Source organism: Acipenser ruthenus, unplaced genomic scaffold (genome assembly GCF_902713425.1).
Source record: "Acipenser ruthenus unplaced genomic scaffold, fAciRut3.2 maternal haplotype, whole genome shotgun sequence".
NCBI classification, from domain to species: domain Eukaryota; kingdom Metazoa; phylum Chordata; class Actinopteri; order Acipenseriformes; family Acipenseridae; genus Acipenser; species Acipenser ruthenus.
The window spans coordinates 10,001-28,881 of NW_026708722.1; the positions used below are offsets into that span (position 1 = coordinate 10,001).

The 18,881-nt window shown below is 38.4% G+C and overlaps 1 protein-coding gene across 2 annotated transcripts in view; it reads right to left on the reverse strand.

The window, feature by feature from the left end:
* The window catches only part of LOC131735545 (phosphatidate phosphatase LPIN1-like), a 32,873-nt gene that overhangs the window by 9,979 nt on the left and 4,013 nt on the right, over positions 1-18,881 (reverse strand). The window contains exons 1-5 of one of the 2 annotated variants that reach the window (XM_059021595.1): positions 12,607-12,891; positions 8,475-8,675; positions 7,162-7,257; positions 2,110-2,438; positions 691-795 (exon numbers count right to left, since the gene is read on the reverse strand). In XM_059021595.1, coding sequence (XP_058877578.1) covers positions 691-795; positions 2,110-2,438; positions 7,162-7,257; positions 8,475-8,666 — 722 coding nt within the window. In that variant the 5' untranslated portion in view covers positions 8,667-8,675; positions 12,607-12,891. Of the gene's footprint in view, positions 1-690; positions 796-2,109; positions 2,439-7,161; positions 7,258-8,474; positions 8,676-12,606; positions 12,892-18,881 lie in introns of those variants that run through there. The other variant, XM_059021594.1, reaches the window with a different exon arrangement.

Here is an 18,881-nt window from a genome sequence, read left to right on the forward strand (position 1 = left end):
GTGCAAAACTCTGTTCAATTCTTGTTTTAGCTGAAAAAAATTGCTCCACATTTCCCACATTTATTACATAAACTTTTCATTTCCTGCAATACTTGATCATGATCTGGTATCAAAAAAAACTATTAAATGCAGCTATGGTTTCAGTGCAGCGTCAATACTACAAATAATGTGAAAAATAATAAACATTTCTACCACCACCATGCAGGGATAAAAGAAGCTGAATGAAAATATATCAGTAACAATTTTGCAGATGTGACAGTAATGACAGGAAGTATCATTATCATTGTCAGCAAAACATTAACACAATGAAGAACAAAATCAGCATTTACCAAAAACGTGCTCCACGTTTTTGCCGAAATGCCAGTGCAACAATGCTCACACTTACCTTTGAATAGGTGACCATTCTCCATCTGAACGAGCGTGCACTGTGCTCTGTGTGTAATTACCTTTGAATAGGTGACCATTCTCCATCTGAACGAGCGTGCACTGTGCTCTGTGTGTAATTACCTTTGAATAGGTGACCATTCTCCACCTGAACGAGCGTGCACTGTGCTCTGTGTGTAATTACCTTTGAATAGGTGACCATTCTCCACCTGAACGAGCGTGCACTGTGCTCTGTGTGTAATTACCTTTGAATAGGTGACCATTCTCCACCTGAACGAGCGTGCACTGTGCTCTGTGTGTAATTACCTTTGAATAGGTGACCATTCTCCACCTGAACGAGCGTGCACTGTGCTCTGTGTGTAATTACTGCTCGATGTTTTTTCATCACTGTAGGTATCCCGTGCCGATACCCTGTGGCAAATGATACATACAAATGAATTTAAAGCAATGAAGAAAGTTCAGAGCAATGGCTACCACTGATCATTCTCCCTATTTGAATCCTGGGGCATGCTTTTCACTTTTCTTCTGTGTGAGATTGCTCCTCCACCTCCCCTCCGCTGTCTGTGCAAGGATGGCTCCCTCTTGCATCCAGCAGAGCACAGGGGAACCCCTGGGCCAAATTAAGCATCATCAAATTAACTCTTGCCACATTCATCACATACTAGACGTTGACCCACCACATCACATTTTAAAAACAACTTCTGTCCAGTGCTTGGTTGACATTTCTGTAGCTGATTTTTGGAACATAGATACAGTAATCATGTAGTGCGCATGTCAACGTTATAACTGCTACTATTTGACATAGGAAGTCACAAAAAACCCACTGCACGTTATATAACTCGTTGCTAAGCCCTGACTTGCATAATGCTGATGCACGGACCTACAGTATTCTGTCACATGATTTTCAGGATAACCCATCAAGACATTCTCTTATAAACAGAGCTTCTAAATATATACAGAAACAAACAATATCCTCCTACCACGGTTGCTTAAGAGCACAAGGTAACTGGAAAACTGCACTGTGGTGCGTCTTAGAAAGCAAGGGCCTGAGCACAAAGAATATGTAAAGGGCACAGACAGCTTACATTCTTAAAGTATAATTCAAACAACTTTTTTTTTTTTTTTTTAATACGGTTTCTAAATTGCAGGTTCTATCAATCTACAAGCCCAGATTTGCACTGAATTAAAAAATCTAACAAAACGCAAAGAAGCTACATGCATTAAAATTCTATTTATGTATATTGTAAAATGTATCTGATGTGTTGGTCAGTAGTGTTTTCCATTTTCTTTTAGGAAACACACAGTACTACCCTGTCAAAAAAAGGCAAACCGTGTACAATTTGTTGGGGAAATGCACACAGTCAATGCAACAATAACCCCCAAAACATGTTTATGTCATACATTGATCATGCCTTTTACCATGTTCCAGCATGTTTTTACTGTAATTTACTATGCTTTTACCATGACATGCCACAGCAAATGTTTACTAAACTGTAGGCTTGGCAGGATAGTTTTGGGATTAGAGAAAACAACCTAAGGAGATCCTGGGCTGACCATTGACAAACAAGTCACTGTACGTAGGTCCCCAGTGCTTAAATCATTGTGGCTGTGACTGTGATGAACAGCTGGACAGAATTATTCACTGTATGTAACAGTCGATATCAGCGGATGTTAACCCATTCACATGCCAAGAATATGCTAACTCTGCATCCCCCACTAACCTACCTGACACTGTCTGCCAGCTCAGCTTCCTCGTCAGAGCTCATGTCAATAGGAAACATGTCTTCATCTTCAGAGTGATCTCCACTGTCCTCTCTCTTCATGCTGTCGAGCTTTGGCTTTCGTCGTTTCTTCCGTCTTTTCTTCACAGAGCCGATGCCTGGCTGGCAGTCTGCTCCAGTCTGGGACACGTGAATGGAGATCAGTGATTGAGAAGATGCACTGGGGACAGAGCTTCTGTGCCTCTCCACCGAATTCTTCTTCATCTGTGCTTCCATGAGGACGGCCCTGTCTGACAGGATGGGGGAGGTAGCAAGGTATGAGGGGATAATCTCCTGCAAGGAGAGAATAAGGGAGTGAAGCAAAACAAGTCTTTCGTTTTAAATACGTTTTTAACTACCTGACACTTGCTGAGGTAAAGAGGTCTGAACATCTTGCCACACAACAAATGCTTTTGGGGGTCACTGTAGGGAGAAGTATAAATGTCATGTAAAGGTAGATTTATAATGTCATTGTTAACGGGGACATTTAGGGGGTTCTGCTATCATTCATTTGTTGTGGGGTGTTTTTTTTTTTTTTTTAAATTGAACAAATTTACAGAAAGTAGGAGTCTGAAAAAATAAACAAGTCTCTGTAAATAAACTGCCATATGATGTATACAACAGTAATGTATCAACTTTGAAAAATTAAGCTGTGGCTGTTATGAATCTATTTAAACCCTATAATGGAATAGGAACTGCAACTGAAACTGAATTTTGAAATAAAACGATAATATGAACCAGATATAGGTCCTAATTTCTAAATTTCTACATCCTAAACACACCATATTTTTTACATTTTCTCTGCATTCTGATATATCTATATATTTTAAAGTATATTTTAAAATACTTTTGCCTTAGTACTGCATTAGGATGCATGAATCTACTGTAGATGTGTATATAAATACTTTAGAATATATTATTACTTCAGCACTTCTAATCCTATCTGGAAATGCTTACTGGCTATCAAGTCTAGTATAGTTCATAATGATCATCTTTAAACTCTAATACATAGTTTGTTTTTACATTGCAGTGAAAAGCCAAAACAGCAGAATTAGATAAGGTTGTTGTGACTGTGCAACAGCGCAGCTATCACTAACTCTTATCAGACTGAAGGGCAGTTGAGGTCTGCTGCCGTTACGCTGGAGCGTCAGAGAGCACAGATTCAGACAGATAAATTATGAAAGCCACAAAACAAAACAATGTTGTCTTTGCTGGAAAAATATTGTACAAGTCATGTGAAATTATAATCAGGCTATTTCAAAAAAGTTTCAGGGTGCAGAATAATGCAAAATGTGCAGGACTATGTATACTGCCAGCGTGGCTATAATAGTTTCCGCAAATAATTGCACTTGGCAGCTATTTTGCAAGCCTTTGCATTCCTGATCGATGCATTATTGAAACAGTTATAACCAGCCCAGCGTTTCCTAATGACACAGGCCATTTTATACATTTTGCAGAGCATGGCAGACAAGTTTCTCATGCTGTGGTGGTGTGGGTCACATTATAAAATAAAAACTCTACACAGCTGAGCATGAATTTCCCCGATTTGGAAACTGTACAAACATGTGTAAACCAGACAAGCTGTCACACTAAATTCATCCACGCCAGGACTGTACAATGAATGGCTCTTTTGATTTAGAGGTACAATAATGGGTTTGAAAAAACTACAACGAGAAATTTAAAATAATGGTGTCTTAATTTAAATGTGGTAAACTAAACCTATTTCAGGTTACAGTCAGAAACGCTTACATTTTATTCAATTTGTGTTAGCGACTTTCTGTCTCTTGCCCAGTGGTCGTCAGCATGGTTCTTCCAGCCAGAAAGCTTGGACAGCTCTGAACTGGGCTTTGCACTTTAAGCAGTTTGGCGTTCTTTGCTACCGTGTTACACCCCTATTTGTGAGACTTGAAATGAAAATCTCCCTTCAGCTCTAAAATCCTCCAGAAACTCATACAATATGCAGTGCTTTGTGATTTACTGATGGAAGGATGGTTACTCCACAGAAGTACATTGCAAAAGTTAAGCAGCATTGATCCGAAATTCAAATGGATCAAAGGAAATGCAAGTGCAGATTATCACAGCTTGACTTCCTTGACTTGAGGTCCCGTCTGTCTGACTGTCAAATATTTCTCCTTATGGATAACCCATGCATTATACCCTGAATTAACTATGCCAGTACTAGAAATATGATTAACTGAACTCTACTTGGGGGGGTAATAATCTGTGAATTTTTCCTTCCTCAAATAAAATAATTTAAACATTTGCATGTCTGGATAAACTCTTGAGCTTTACAAATTTGAAAGAGTGTAGGGGAGACAGCAAAGAATATGTTACGGACCTTTTAGGCAGGAAATATATTGTAGAGTGACATTTATACATCTAAACTAACAATTTTTCACACTATCTCTGTCCTCTAAAATGCACCTTAAACCTGAGGAACTACATATGGATCTTTAGCGCCCTTGCATTTAGTTAACTAGCCATTTACAGTACATGCGAGTAGAATTGCCTGTGTAAGTTATTTTTATGCCACCAATCCTGTCCTTTATCAGTCACCAATGGCAAACTAGTACACAATCATCTTGTTTTAGTAAATGAAAAGAAAAAATACAAGAATGCTACCCCTATGTCACAAGACACCCCCCGCCCCCTTATTTTGAAATACAGTAAGAGAAAAAAAAAAAAAAAAGCTTTTCAAACTGCAGTTTCACATCAGAAGTATTTGCAGTGGGACCACATTGGTAATTTCTTTTTTTTATCATTTAAACTGATTATAAAAGAAAATGTCAGGGTTAAAACCGAACAGATTTGTAGATTCATTATTTCTGGTGATAATGCCAATAATCTGATCATCTTATGGCTCTGATCAGTTAGTAAGAAGTAGCAATAAAAAAAGAAAATTGGCTGTGTCTGGCAGATTTGTTGGCGGCCTCTGTAAAGACCAAGAGTCAAATGGGCGTAGGAGCGAGCTGGTCTCTGGCAGGGCAGTGTGTTGTGAAACACATATTGCTTCTGCCCTCTACCACCCCTGTTTAAAAAAAAAAAAAAAAAAAACAGGATATTCAGATCGAGTGCTGTCAACACAGCACCTTTCACAAGCACTATTTTGATACAGTACAATAAGCAGAGTCCTGTTTTCTGTCCCTTTCTTGGTGTTTCTGCATTGATCGCAGATGTGTGTGTTTGTGCAAGCTTGTCTATGTGTGTTTCTGTGTGACAAAAAGAAAGCAAGTAAGGATGCTCTTTGTCAAACTGGAAGCAAGGCATCTTTTATTGTTTTTACAAAATACTTCATGTCTTGCAGTTTTGTTTTAATTGGACAGCCTTTGTCCTGATCCTCGACATTAGGAGAAGCGTGCTGTTACATATATTTTTATATATTTTTTCTTGTGTTCATTGTCACTTAGGAGTGGCAAACACTGCTGCAGCAGCAAAAGTCATTCAAAATGATCTTGACAGCATTCAGAACTAGGCAGACACATGGCAAATGACATTTAACAAAGAAATGTGTAAGGTACTGCACACAGGAAATACAAATGTGCATTATAAATTCCATATGGGAGATGCTGAAATTGAAGAAGGAATCTATGAAAAAGACCTAAGAGTTTATGTTGACTCAGAAATGTCTTCATCTAGACAATGTGGAGAAGCTATAAAAAAGGCCAACAAAATGCTCGGATACATAATGAAAAGTGTTGAATTTAAATCAAGGGAAGAAATGTTAAAACTCTACAATGCATTAGTAAGACCTCACCTAGAATATTGTGTTCAGTTCTGGTCACCTCGCTACAAAAAGGATATTGCTGCTCTAGAAAGAGTGCAAAGAAGAGCGACCAGAATTATTCCGGGTTTAAAATGCATGCCATATGGCTTGTAAATGGCCTCCTCTCGTTTCTAAACTTTCTTATGTTTTTATGTTCTTAAAGCCATGAGAAGGTGAAGGAGCAATTGACCCTCACACCTGCACCACCGCACACACACACACACACACACCTACCTTTACACACTGTTGTTGACTTGTTAGTTTAAACACTTACTGTAGCCTTACTGTAGCTGATTTAACCCTTGCTTACAAAACTGCTCTATAGCAGCAGAAGAGCATGATTCAACCAAAACTGGACTGAGTGGGGAATGCACTTAGATACCACGTGAGAATGACCTGACATAACAAATGTGTGACTTTGCTACATGTTTTATTAGTCCCTCTTCACTCTGACACCTAACTGTGACAGTGTTATAAAGGGGACGCAATGTACTTTGTTTTGTCAAACTGCCGACAACCCAAGTTTTCAAGGTCACTTCTGCAGCTCATGTAACTAGAAAGAAGGCCCTTGATGTTGCTCCAAAATAACAGAATGAGGCTGTATTTACATGATATCTGCAAATAGAAATCTGTAAATGCCCACTGAACCACAATCAGAACCATTTTACAAAATTAAGGGTGAACCACACACTGCAAGCAGTGAGAGCTGGAGTCCCATTCTTCTTATTTATGTAGTTTGATCCCGTCACTGATACGCGGAATGTGCTGCTGTAAAGGTCGGTGTCCAATTGCAAATTCCTGCTCCTCCGTCATAAACGAATGGTCTGTTGCAGTCCATTAGTCAATTAATAGCTTCACTGCTCTGCCAATTGTCAACTAAATCACTGCACATTACACTGTTTGATTGTCAGGTTTTATATTTCAGAAAACAACAATGTTTAAACACTACTGTAAATAATGTTTCTAGAAAAAACAAAAATGTTTTTATTGCTTAAAAGAAAATATGGAAATAGACACATTAAGTGCTAATACTAGTAATAATGCTGGACTTGATCAAAACCAATCTACATGATTATAATAATTTGTATTTTTAGTCATTTACTATATACAGTTATGTGCCTTATTTACAAGTGAATAAGAAATCAGAGCCAGAAGTTATTACGCCAAATAAAATGAATTGTTAAATTGTTATTGGCATTTTTGTTTCATTTTCTGTGTAATGGATACGTAAATTCACATCAACTTCAGGCCTACCTTATCATCCCCTGTCTCCTGAACGAAGAAGGCTTCCCCATTTTCTCCAAGCTTCATATGCAAGCTCACAGGTTCCCCATTAATTTCTATGTCCACCTAATCAAACAATGAGAGAAACAGATGAGCTGTGAAAGCATATGAAGAGGAAAGCCTATTGGTGTCTTTGTCGATGACAAGTTCCTTTCAGCATTTATTACCTGTGGGTCAGACTTTGACATCATAAGAACATAAGAACATGAGAAAGTTTACAAACGAGAGGAGGCCATTCAGCCCATCTTGCTCGTTTGGTTGTTAGTAGCTTATTGATCCCAGAATCTCATCAAGCAGCTTCTTGAAGGATCCCAGGGTGTCAGCTTCAACAACATCATGTTTAAAGGAAGTACCAGATTTACTTATTCTAAATTCTCACTTACTGTGAACCATAGAAAAATGATATTTTTTTAGTGTAAAAGTGCAATGTTGAATTTTTAAATAATCATTTGCCTAATGACAGAATGGATGGTAAATATATTACTTTTTCAAATGTCTGTTAAAAAAATATATATTCCCACCAAAGTAGTTCTGGTTCTTAAAGTTACATATAAAACGCCTAGAGTTTGGCAGAGCAAGATCCCCAAAAATCTGGAAAATGCATTAGGAGTATGAATGAGAAGAAAAAAGTGTCTCAGTGAGTGAATGTCATACTATTTGTTACGCCTTTTGTACAAAAAGCGCCCACAGTAGTAGCAAACACAAATCAGTCTACTATTCTGTCTTGGTTTGCTTTAAAGTGCTAACTAACAATTTGTGAAAAACTAAAATTTTTCGTAGTTTTGCGTCTACAATAATCCATATAAGTTATATATATATATATATATATATATATACACACACTGTATATATACACACACATACACACATCTTTTTTTAAAACAGTACTGAGAAAGTCTACAACATGTTTTATTACTATTAGGAAAGTTGTGCTGCACTTTTTATGTATTCACTAATGTGTTTATCTTGAAAGCACCACCAGATTGTATTCTGCGTAATCCACGAGAGACTAGTAGCCTAGAAAACTGCCTAGAAAACTCACATCACTGTTGTAGTAAATGTACATGTTTTCCTGTTGGATAGCCAATGCATGTAGGTGTCAATTCAACCAATAATAAAACTGATTATTTATGACCAACAACTAGCACAAACCACTGGGTCTGTGTTTCTGTATTTAAACATTAAAAATCATAAATATAGTTTTTCAATTCCGTTGATCATGCAGACAAAGCCATTTGATGATTTTTTCCCCCCCAAAGACATTCTCAAACACATTGTCTTACCACTTTCTCCCGTGACCTCAGCACCCCCATTTTCCCAAACCGGACGTGGAACGGAGAGCACTGGAGAGTCCCGTCTGGCTGACGCACCACAATGATATCAATGCATCCTGATAGTGTTGCAGGATTTAGTCCTCTATACAGCTCCTTCACCTGGACAAACACCTGACCGGCAAGCTGCCCAACGTAGTTCATGGTTTGTGTCTAAAAAATAAATGCAGAGTAATTTACAAGTACAATAAAACCATGAATAACTAAGCACAGTAGACAAAGGCTCTAGTTAATACATTAATGAGAGACAAGAGCTTTGTTTTATGTTAATGTGAATTAACTTCTCTAGCATGCCTTTCAAAACTAACCTGCATATCAAAACTATGACAGTTTACTCTTTGCCCCCCCCCCCCCCCCAAAAAAAAAACAAAAAACATTCCATCCAAGTCAGGGATCTGTTAACAGATAGGTTTCCTGTCTTACCAACATCAGCTCACACTTTAATGTGTCTGATTCCTAGCCAAACCACCTTATACCTCAACCATTCATAGATTATTTTATTTCTTTGTTTTATCTGTGGTCGTAAAATATTTGCATTCATTAACTTACTCCCTTTGGCGGTTTCTGATATACTGTAGGGGTGGCGTCATGCTACAGTAACTGAATCCACTCCTATCTATGTACAGTACTATGATGAAAAAACAGGGAAGGAAGATTCTGACTTATGGAGCTACAGTGGGAAGTCATTGTGCTGCTAGGCCAGAAACAGTCCAGACAAAGTAAAAATGAATGAACTTTTTTCCCCACATGGTTGGTAGAATATGCCGATACAATTTTCATCAGCAAGCAAACAATCCTGCTTTATTCTTTGATACTTTTAGAAAGCTGGCCATCCTAATAGGCATGAAGATTGGCTCGCCCTGTTGAACCCTTTACCAAATACAACCAGTAGTAGCAAAAACATGCCTGACCAAATTAATGTTAACCTATTATGTGTGGTTCGGAGGGTGTAGCTAGGCCCCCTGCGCCCTATCATCTTCTTCTATCAATTAAATCTACTCTATTTAATGCATAGCCACCTACACGTAGTTGTCCTGCGTTTTTTCATTTCTCTCCTCCTCTACAATCTCAACCGCCTTTGCATCGGTCTCCACTGGGGGGTTTAGTGATTCCACTTTCTCCAACCCCTCCTTTATGATCCCTTGTCTTCTCTTTCAGGTACCGATGCCTCTATTTATGTGAGGGCCCCAAGCAGCGGAACCCCTCCCGTTTGTCGGGTCTCCTCAATGACGGAACCCCCCCTTATATGCGTAGGGCCTTTGAAGGACGGAGCCTCTCTCTTTATATGTTCTATTTGTTACTAACGTTATGTCCTAAACATTACAGCAGGTGGCCTAGCTCTGCCCCGTGAACAGGTAGCGGCCAGCTGAATAACTTGTAAAGAACCAGGAATCCATCCTAAGCAGTTTTTGTTTGTTTTGCAGAGTTTGAACATAAGAACATAAGAAAGTTTACAAACGAGAGGAGGCCATTCAGCCCATCTTGCTCGTTTGGTTGTTAGTAGTTTATTGATCCCAGAATCTCATCAAGCAGCTTCTTGAAGGATTCCAGGGTGTCAGCTTCAACAACATTACTGGGGAGTTGGTTCCAGACCCTCACAATTCTCTGTGTAAAAAAGTGCCTCCTATTTTCTGTTCTGAATGCCCCTTTATCTAATCTCCATTTGTGAATCCTGGTCCTTGTTTCTTTTTTCAGGTCAAAGAAGTCCCCTGGGTCGACATTGTCTATACCTTTGTCATAATGTCTTACTGATCTCCACTGTACTGTATGTCACAGAGTCAAGGAAAGTAGGTATAAGTGGCTCTTTATAAAAGCCTCATGTTTTGTGTTGTGTTTTCCTCAGGCAACAGTACCATACTCTGTTTCCATGAATATATTTCAAAGTTTGACCGAGTCTAATGTTTGATTTTGTCTTTTTCTTCAAAAGTATACTGTAATACAGTGTATGTCGTATAAATAATAAAGTATTGTGAGCTTTTAAGTACAGTTTTTAATTCCTATGAAATGGGAAATTAATAATACAGTACAATATACAGAACTCCTGATATGTGGATTATTATTCTAACAATCACTTTCATTCGGCCTATTACATGAATTTCTGTGAAATGTCAAAAAATGCTAAGTTTGCACAATTTTTGTAAGGAAAAACAAACTGCTAATGCCACAGAACAAGACAGAAACAACAAGGTGCATTTCCAGCAGTGCACAAGTACACAAGGATACATGTTTTAAAATCATGCCAAAATACATCTCTAACACAGAAAATGTACTGTACTGTTCCAGACTGCAGTGTTATTTCATGTATTGTAGTCTAACATGTAAACAACTATTTCAGCCAAATACATTCTATACAATTTGTCAAAGAGAAATTGGTGTACACTCTCCTCAAAGCTCCCTATTCTTAGAATTGCTCCCCTTCCATTTGAATCCCAAATCAGTTATATTTATTACACTGCGCAGTGTTAACAGTCATTGCCCACCCCCTAAAATTGACCAATGTGTGGGTATTTCACATGGGCAGACCCAGCAGTATTCAATCAGAAATACTGCCTTACTTTGACACTTTGTACGTTAGTAACAGCTTCACGATTTAAAAAGGCTGTGTTCCCGATTAAAGTCGTTCATCTGAAAGTTTGCTAGTCATTTGAAATTGTCCTTACTGTATGGTAAATAAAAATAGAAGGAGGGGAAATAGAGATGCATTCCCCCATTCTTTACTTGGCAGTGCTGCAGTTAAAGGGACCCCACAGTAACAAGCTCTCTTACTGCAGTATGTGTGAGCCACCCTCCAAAGCTTATCTTAAAGTGTACTGATTTCTGTGATATAATTAAACGTCTCCACATTATCAGTCACCATTAATTGTATTCTGATAATTGTGCTGTGCTTTAAAGGATGGAATTTAAAGCAATTAAATATCAAATGAAAGGAAATGACAACATTCACTTTGACACTGGCTTTTATTGAAACAGCTCTCTGTTGACTGGGTGGCACACAAGGAAACCTATCAGTTTTGATTTATGAAATATACAGCCCTTCACACACTAATCCTACTGCTTAATTCCTACAATCGCTTCACACTGGGGGTTGACCTAATGTATGACTTACAGTCCAGAACTATAGGTCACAGACTCACAGCTCAACAATGTGAATTGGGCTCCAGGTGACAAGGTAATTTAGTCCTATAGACTAGCATCCCAGGAGCCGCAGACATTAATTATTGAGGTAGACATAAACTGAAATCAAACCACGGACACCCCAACAGTGCGATGTCACAGAAACATAGATTGGGGATTCATTTGTTTAAGTTAGTGACAAACACAGTATATTAATTTCACACACAGTAGGGTGTTCATTGTAATAACACTGTAAACAAAATGTAGTAGTATGGTAAAGGTACTGGAGTGATGCACATGAAACATTCTTAAACTAATTAAATATATAGACTACACTTCAAAGTGTGGGTACATTAACTGCATTGCCTAGTTACACCTTGTATTATTTCGTACATGCACACAAATGGATATTAACATTATCAAATACATTTAATGTAAAATAATTCCCACAGCCTAGTTTTAATCCTGATCAGACTTCTGATAAGTATTGTACATGAGTTGAATACGAAAACATGGTACAGTATACATAACTGCAATATGTAATTAATGGATGTACCTGTATTAGTTCTGAATAATTTTGCTCATAAATTACATTGGGATACACACACGTGTGTGTAATATTATATAGTATTGCTATTATTATAAGCACGTTTTAATCAGATCAAACACAGAATATGTTATACATAAAGTTATTTTATGATTTTAATCTACATGTTGTATATTTATTCCCAGTATTTCGATACAGAATTGTATGCTTTACAATTACAATTGATACCACCACTGTATTATTTATTTACATAAACCATATTAGGCGATACATATTTTAATACTGAAATACTTGTCATATTGCAATAAAAAATATCTTCATTGAAAATGTAATCATGTAAATACCTATACACAAAAAGGCGGATACAGACAGTACTTCAAGGGTACAAAGAAAAAGGTATAAAAAAAAAATAAACTGACTTACCACTTTAACAGTTAATAAATATCCATGCACCAGCAGTACGGGTAAACAAAGTCTTGTCCATTCAATGCAATTGAGTCAGAGTAGGCCACGGCTTCAATATTTCTTAGAGGAACTACAATAAACCTTTCCTGGGCCGTAAAAGACCTATAATGTGTCTTCCTACGCTACTGGTCCTCTACCTAAAACCTACCCAATCATACCGCTGACATCATCGCAGAGAAACCCCGCTACTACCCAATAAGATCACGAGAGTAGACACACAGCTGAGCCAAGCGAAGCACACTTCCTATTTGGAAAATTAAACAGACAACTTTCTTTAAATCACGGTCTATTCTGTCGCGGAGAATAAAATAAATAAACAAATCGTACAGTTGCAGTCCTGTCACACAGCAGCAGAAGACTGTCAACCTGAAAGGGGCCCAGCAAGGGTGACACATTAGTAAATGTGTTCAATACGCTGCCTTTTTTTGTTGTTGGTGGTTTAACAAATGTCAATAAACTTTTTTTTTTTTTTTTTTTTTTTTAATGACAAAATTCCAAATTTTTCCGACACCCCTTTATAGACCCGCAGCGGTTTTAAAATAATATTTATCTTATCTAATAAAACATTTTAACACAAAGTGCAGTATTGGTTTAGGCTGAAAGGATAAAACACTGGTGGTCACAAAGACTTGCATATTGTAGGTAATAAAAATGCATTAACTATGTCTTTCTGCTGCATAATGGAACTGTGGTCCAGCACTAGATGTGTATGTACCACAAAATGTACTTTATTAACATTTGTTTTTTTAATTTACATGTACTTTTAAATGTTCATATTTCCCCTTGATGAATACAAACCAAAAGCATATACCAACCACAGTTTATATATAGATGGAAATGAATAACTACTTAATCTGCTGCTAGTTGCAAGGGTATTACGTATTTATTAATTTGCCTATAATCTTCTCAAGTAATCAATACATATTATGTGGTTACATCAACCCCAGTGCCATTGTCTCCTATGCACAGGGTGATTGGCAAGAGATTGCACCAGTAACCCCACTAGAGCCACTTGCCTGCAAGTTAAATGGCAAATGTTAGGCTACCTACCGTAACCCTTGTTCCCTGAAAGAGAAGACGACCACCAACATGACTATGGGATATCCCTGCCCATTGGGTAGGTATTACTGAGCTCTTTATACCAGAGCTGCCGATAGGCCCCTTCCTGGGAATACACACTCGGTCCTGCTCACCGAGGGATTAAAACCGTCATTCTGAGGAAGCCATTTCTCTTTTTTCATCGAACCCGTGAGGGCGACCAATGCGACCTTGTGGTTGGTGGTCATCTTCTCTTTCAGGGAACCAGGGTTACGGTAAGTAACCTAACATTCCCTTTCAATTCGAAGACGACCACCAACATGTGATAGCATATCAGAGCCGTCGCGAGGGAGAAGGAACGGCAGCATATGCGGGTTAGCGGTGTGAGCTTGCACCCTCAAGGACTCTTGTGCCTAATGAAGGCAGGGCAGCGTCTACCACATTAAGGCGGTAGAACCTGGAGAAAGTATGTGACATATTCCAGCTAGCCACATTACAAATATCGGACAGCGAGGCCCCTCTACTGGAGTGTGCAGGTACCCTCCCAGGTGGGGGCAAGCCGGCACCATCATACGCAGTCGAGACTGTGTCCGCAATCCAATGTGACAGACGCTGCTTTGAGAGGGGCTGTCCTAGGGTCCGTGTGCCGTGACAGACAAAGAGCTGGTCAGACTGACGCAGAGCTCTTGTCCTTGTCCTTTCCTGCCTCTCACAACTGGGAACAGATCAACCAGTCGTCGAGATAGTTCATTACTCTGATCCCCTGCAACCGCAAGGGAGCCAGGATAGCGTCTACGCACTTTGAAAACATACAAGTAGCTAGCCCGAGGTAGAATGGCAGCACAGCGAACTCGTAAATGCTTCCCTGAAAGGCGAAGTGGAGATATTTATTTGGGCACCAGAAAATACCTAGAGTAGTACCCCTCTCCATGGGAGGTTGGGTGTACGAGATGAATGGCTCGCTTGCACAGCAAGGCAGCCACCTCCTTCTGAAGTACTGAAGCCTGGAGAGGGTCTGTCATGAAAGTATTCATGATTCCTCAAAGGGAGAAGGTCCCAAGCGGAACCGTTGTGTACTGTGGTGAGCATCCAGGTGTCCGAGGTGCAAATAAATAAATAAATAAATAAATACAATTACCCCGGGAACATTAATAACATTTTTAACCACACAAAGACAAACCAGTGTTTTTTGTTTACTTAAATACATGTGACACAATGGTTCATGCTTTTCAGTTGAAAATTATGAACCCATTTCACGGCCAACTAGTAGCTAACAGCTAACTGTTCTTGGCCTAGTAAGTAATACTGCAGTCGATTTTAAGGCATCTGAGGTCTTTTGCAGAACATAATGTGCCTATTCGTTTTATTTTATGTATGGATGTAGGAGGCTGTGTGGTCCAGTGGTTAAAGAAAAGGGCTTGTAACCAGGAGGTCCCCAGTTCAAATTCCACCTCAGCCACTGACTCATTGTGTGACCCTGAGCAAGTCACTTAACCTCCTTGTGCTCCGTCTTTTCGGGTGAGACGTAGTTGTAAGTGACTCTGCAGCTGATGCATAGTTCACACACCCTAGTCTCTGTAAGTTGCCTTGGATAATGGCATCTGCTAAATAAACAAATAATGGATATTTTGAAATTTCTTTCTAGGAAAGCTTGTGACACATTGTTTTAATTTAAAAAATGTGTACACTCAGACACAGACAATTGCAAACTTTTATAGCAAAGTGTTCCCCCAAAATATGAACCAAAAACCCAACCAACCATTCGGTATAAATATGTTAGCATAATCACTGGTTTGCTATGTTAGGCAAACAGCCTTCTCGTTTTCTGATAATGTGGCAACACCCAGTACAAGTTTTTATATGGCTTCTAATAAATGTCAGGGTTCAAGGATACAGTAAATCATGTGCAAACATACAGTACATACCAGATTATATTAATAGACAACTGAAATGGCTCCCGGAGTGCTGTGCTAACAAAATATATGAACAGGAGGTTTAATATGGTACCACATGAGTAGTAAAGAATAAACGGTAGGGAGTTTGATACAACAGTGCAGGGGGATTTCTTTTGTATCTTCCTTAGTCACTGGGGGTTCAAATGCATGTGGTGTCCCGCAAATATAAAACATTGTGGCCACGCTTTAAAAACAAGCACCTGTTCATTATGACCTTGTACTTTTCAGTCTTTAGAAAAATGACTGTAATAAATATTACAAGCAACATTTCCTTGCACCATACACCTATAGTTGTTATCCATATAACAGTAACTTAAGGGTATGTAATCCCTTACTCATACAAGCAGTGTGACAGAGTGTGGAAAGGAATGCACCGTTTACTTCTAACTTTAGATATAAAGTACATGCTGTCTTTAACATAACATTTCTGCTGATTATAATGCTTGCTAGCGTTGAATCAGAAAAACAAGGAACTTCCAGGAAATATTTCAGTGTTCCTAAGGGATGGTGGAGCTTATAGGGCTAGGTGGGATGGAGAGATTCAGCCACTGATATGGCATAAGCTAAACTTCACTCAGCAGGAAAACCACTGACCTTGGAAAGGAAACCCAAGCCTTAAGTATCTGCCTCACTGTGTGTTTTAAACATTCCCTTTTCTAAGAACTGTCTATATTAAGTAACGTCTTATGTATTCATGTAAACATGTTTTCCCCATCAGCTGTCTGGAATACTTGAGGTTTACAAATGGGGTTGAAACTAATTGATTGGAAAATCAATTTGCAATAGGGGAACCCAAATACAAATGCAGATCAAATACAGAATATGCTGTTTTACACCTATAACTGTTGTGTACTCGTTAATTATGAAATATGCACCACCGTGCACAGCTTCACCTACTGAACACTGTACACATGAGATTAGCAAATTATAGAGGTATTGCATGGGGTGTGGTTTGGGACCATGCAAGGAGTTTTTTTTTATGCAGCCTTGGAAAAAAGCACCTCAGGTGCTTAAAACAGGACTCTTAAAATAAAATATTGTATTGGGAAAACTATCTCACAAGTCCTGTGGTAGTGATTCTTCATTTAGTCATCTGCCCTAAAGAGCATAAAATAACCACTTTATGCACTCAATGATGATTATAAAGCACATTCCACAACAAAGAACTGCTCATTAAGAGCTTTCTATAATGTCACTTAGCTTATTGATACTATAGTGTAGGGCACAGACACATTGGAAATATGTATGTACACCATGGTTGTGCTTTTTACCTTAGCAACAAAAAAATACCCTGAATCATGTTAGAAATCATGCACTCAAGTCTAATTTTGCTGTTTTTTTTACTTTATAATAAATTCGTTTTATAATGGAATTGATTACATGCCTAACATAAAGCTATTCTTCATACACAGACCGTGCAAGACTAGCCTAACACCAGTAAGTAACATTTCAGAAATCTGCATGATGCAGACATGACTGCACGACAATACTGATTCACTCTGGCATAGCATCACAAGTTGTTATTGAAGAGGAAGGGGTAAATGTCAGACATAAGAGAGGAATACATAGGAGAGTTCAATTGTAAAGCACATTTACATGGCAGTCAGTCAGTGTGGGATTATCATCTGCCTTATGTTACTGTACACGCAGTCAACCTGCAAATACATAGTTAATAAGGACAATATTTCTGTGTGGGAGTTGAGTGGGGTGGGCTGTTTCAGCCAACTAGAATGCTTCAGTCCTCAGCTGGGAACAATACATGAGTCACAAGGGTAGAACACCAGTCAAAGAAATATTTTATACAACTTCTCTGTTTCTAGTAAAAAAGCACATTATGTCCCAAACAAGATGTTTTCATTCCTCATGATCTACATTCCCCAAACACTATATAACTTGCTAACACAATGCCACACGGCTTTATGCAATCGCTGCAAGGCAATTCCTATTTACTGTATACAGATTTCCACGTGAACTTCCAATTTACATGTTTCAAACTTAACCAACAGTCACCTTAGCCTTAACATGATAGCAATGAGACTGCAACCCTGTAAACAGACACACAATCTCGTAAGATTTTTCAATTTGCTGGCAGTTGACTCAGAAATCAAGCCCCAAGAATGGATTACTGTTAGAGTTTTAAACTTGTCAGAACCTATCAGGTTATTTTATACGTGCAGAAACATAACCAAAAAGAGTGTAAAATAGATATATATATATATATATATATATACACACACACACACACACACACACACACACACACACACACATTTCATTCATACCATAATGGTACAATATACACTTCTCCAAAGTAAGATGACTCCATGGGTATAGAGTAACATTGTGTCATTATGGATTACATGATAATCACATTCCAGAAAGCAGTATTTACTTTACAGGTACCACCTGAACCAAAAAATACCTATCTGCTGTGACTGTGCTTAAAAACTTGCCACTCATGCACCGTTGTGCGATTTAACTTTCATTTAACTCGCTTTAGTGTTGAGAAATAGACTTTTGCTCTTTCATACCTAATACCATTGAGGTTATATGTATGTGCTTAATGTGTACAGTCAATAGAGGTGATCTATCTTCACTGGAGGCCTGGACAGATGCTAATCAGACTAATGTTAAACTCCTGATCCCAAGGAGACCTGTTATGATTGTATATTACAAATCCAGACATGTTACCTTTCAAATGGTCTTTTGTAATATCTATAATATGATTTGCTTGCAGCAGCTTCAGTTATTCAATATTATGCATTTTCATTTATGGATTATCCTGCTCTAATGTCATCTCAAAAGTGTATGAGGTTATTTAATTGAATACTGTATATCTGTTGTTTTGCACATTCATCTGCAAGCAGAATGACAATAACTCAGGCACAGTTACTAAGATAGTGAGCAATGGTTGTCCTCATGACAGACAATCAGTGATAGCTGATGAAAGACAGAGGAAAATAGATCAAATTGGCCATTGTACAGATACGTCAAGGTCAACAAACTCAAATGAGTGAGACGTGTGATTGCAACAAGTGTCTAGGGTCTTGGACTACAACCCAGCTGGCTTGTCTAGTTTAGCCCCTGCCCCCTACACATTCGTTGGAGGTGATTCCAGGAATGTATTTGCCACCAAAAATAAATAAATAATTACAGTAAATATAATTCTAGTTTTCTAAGGATAAAATACCCTATATAACATCTACATTTTCACAATATTGACATTATAATTTGTATCTG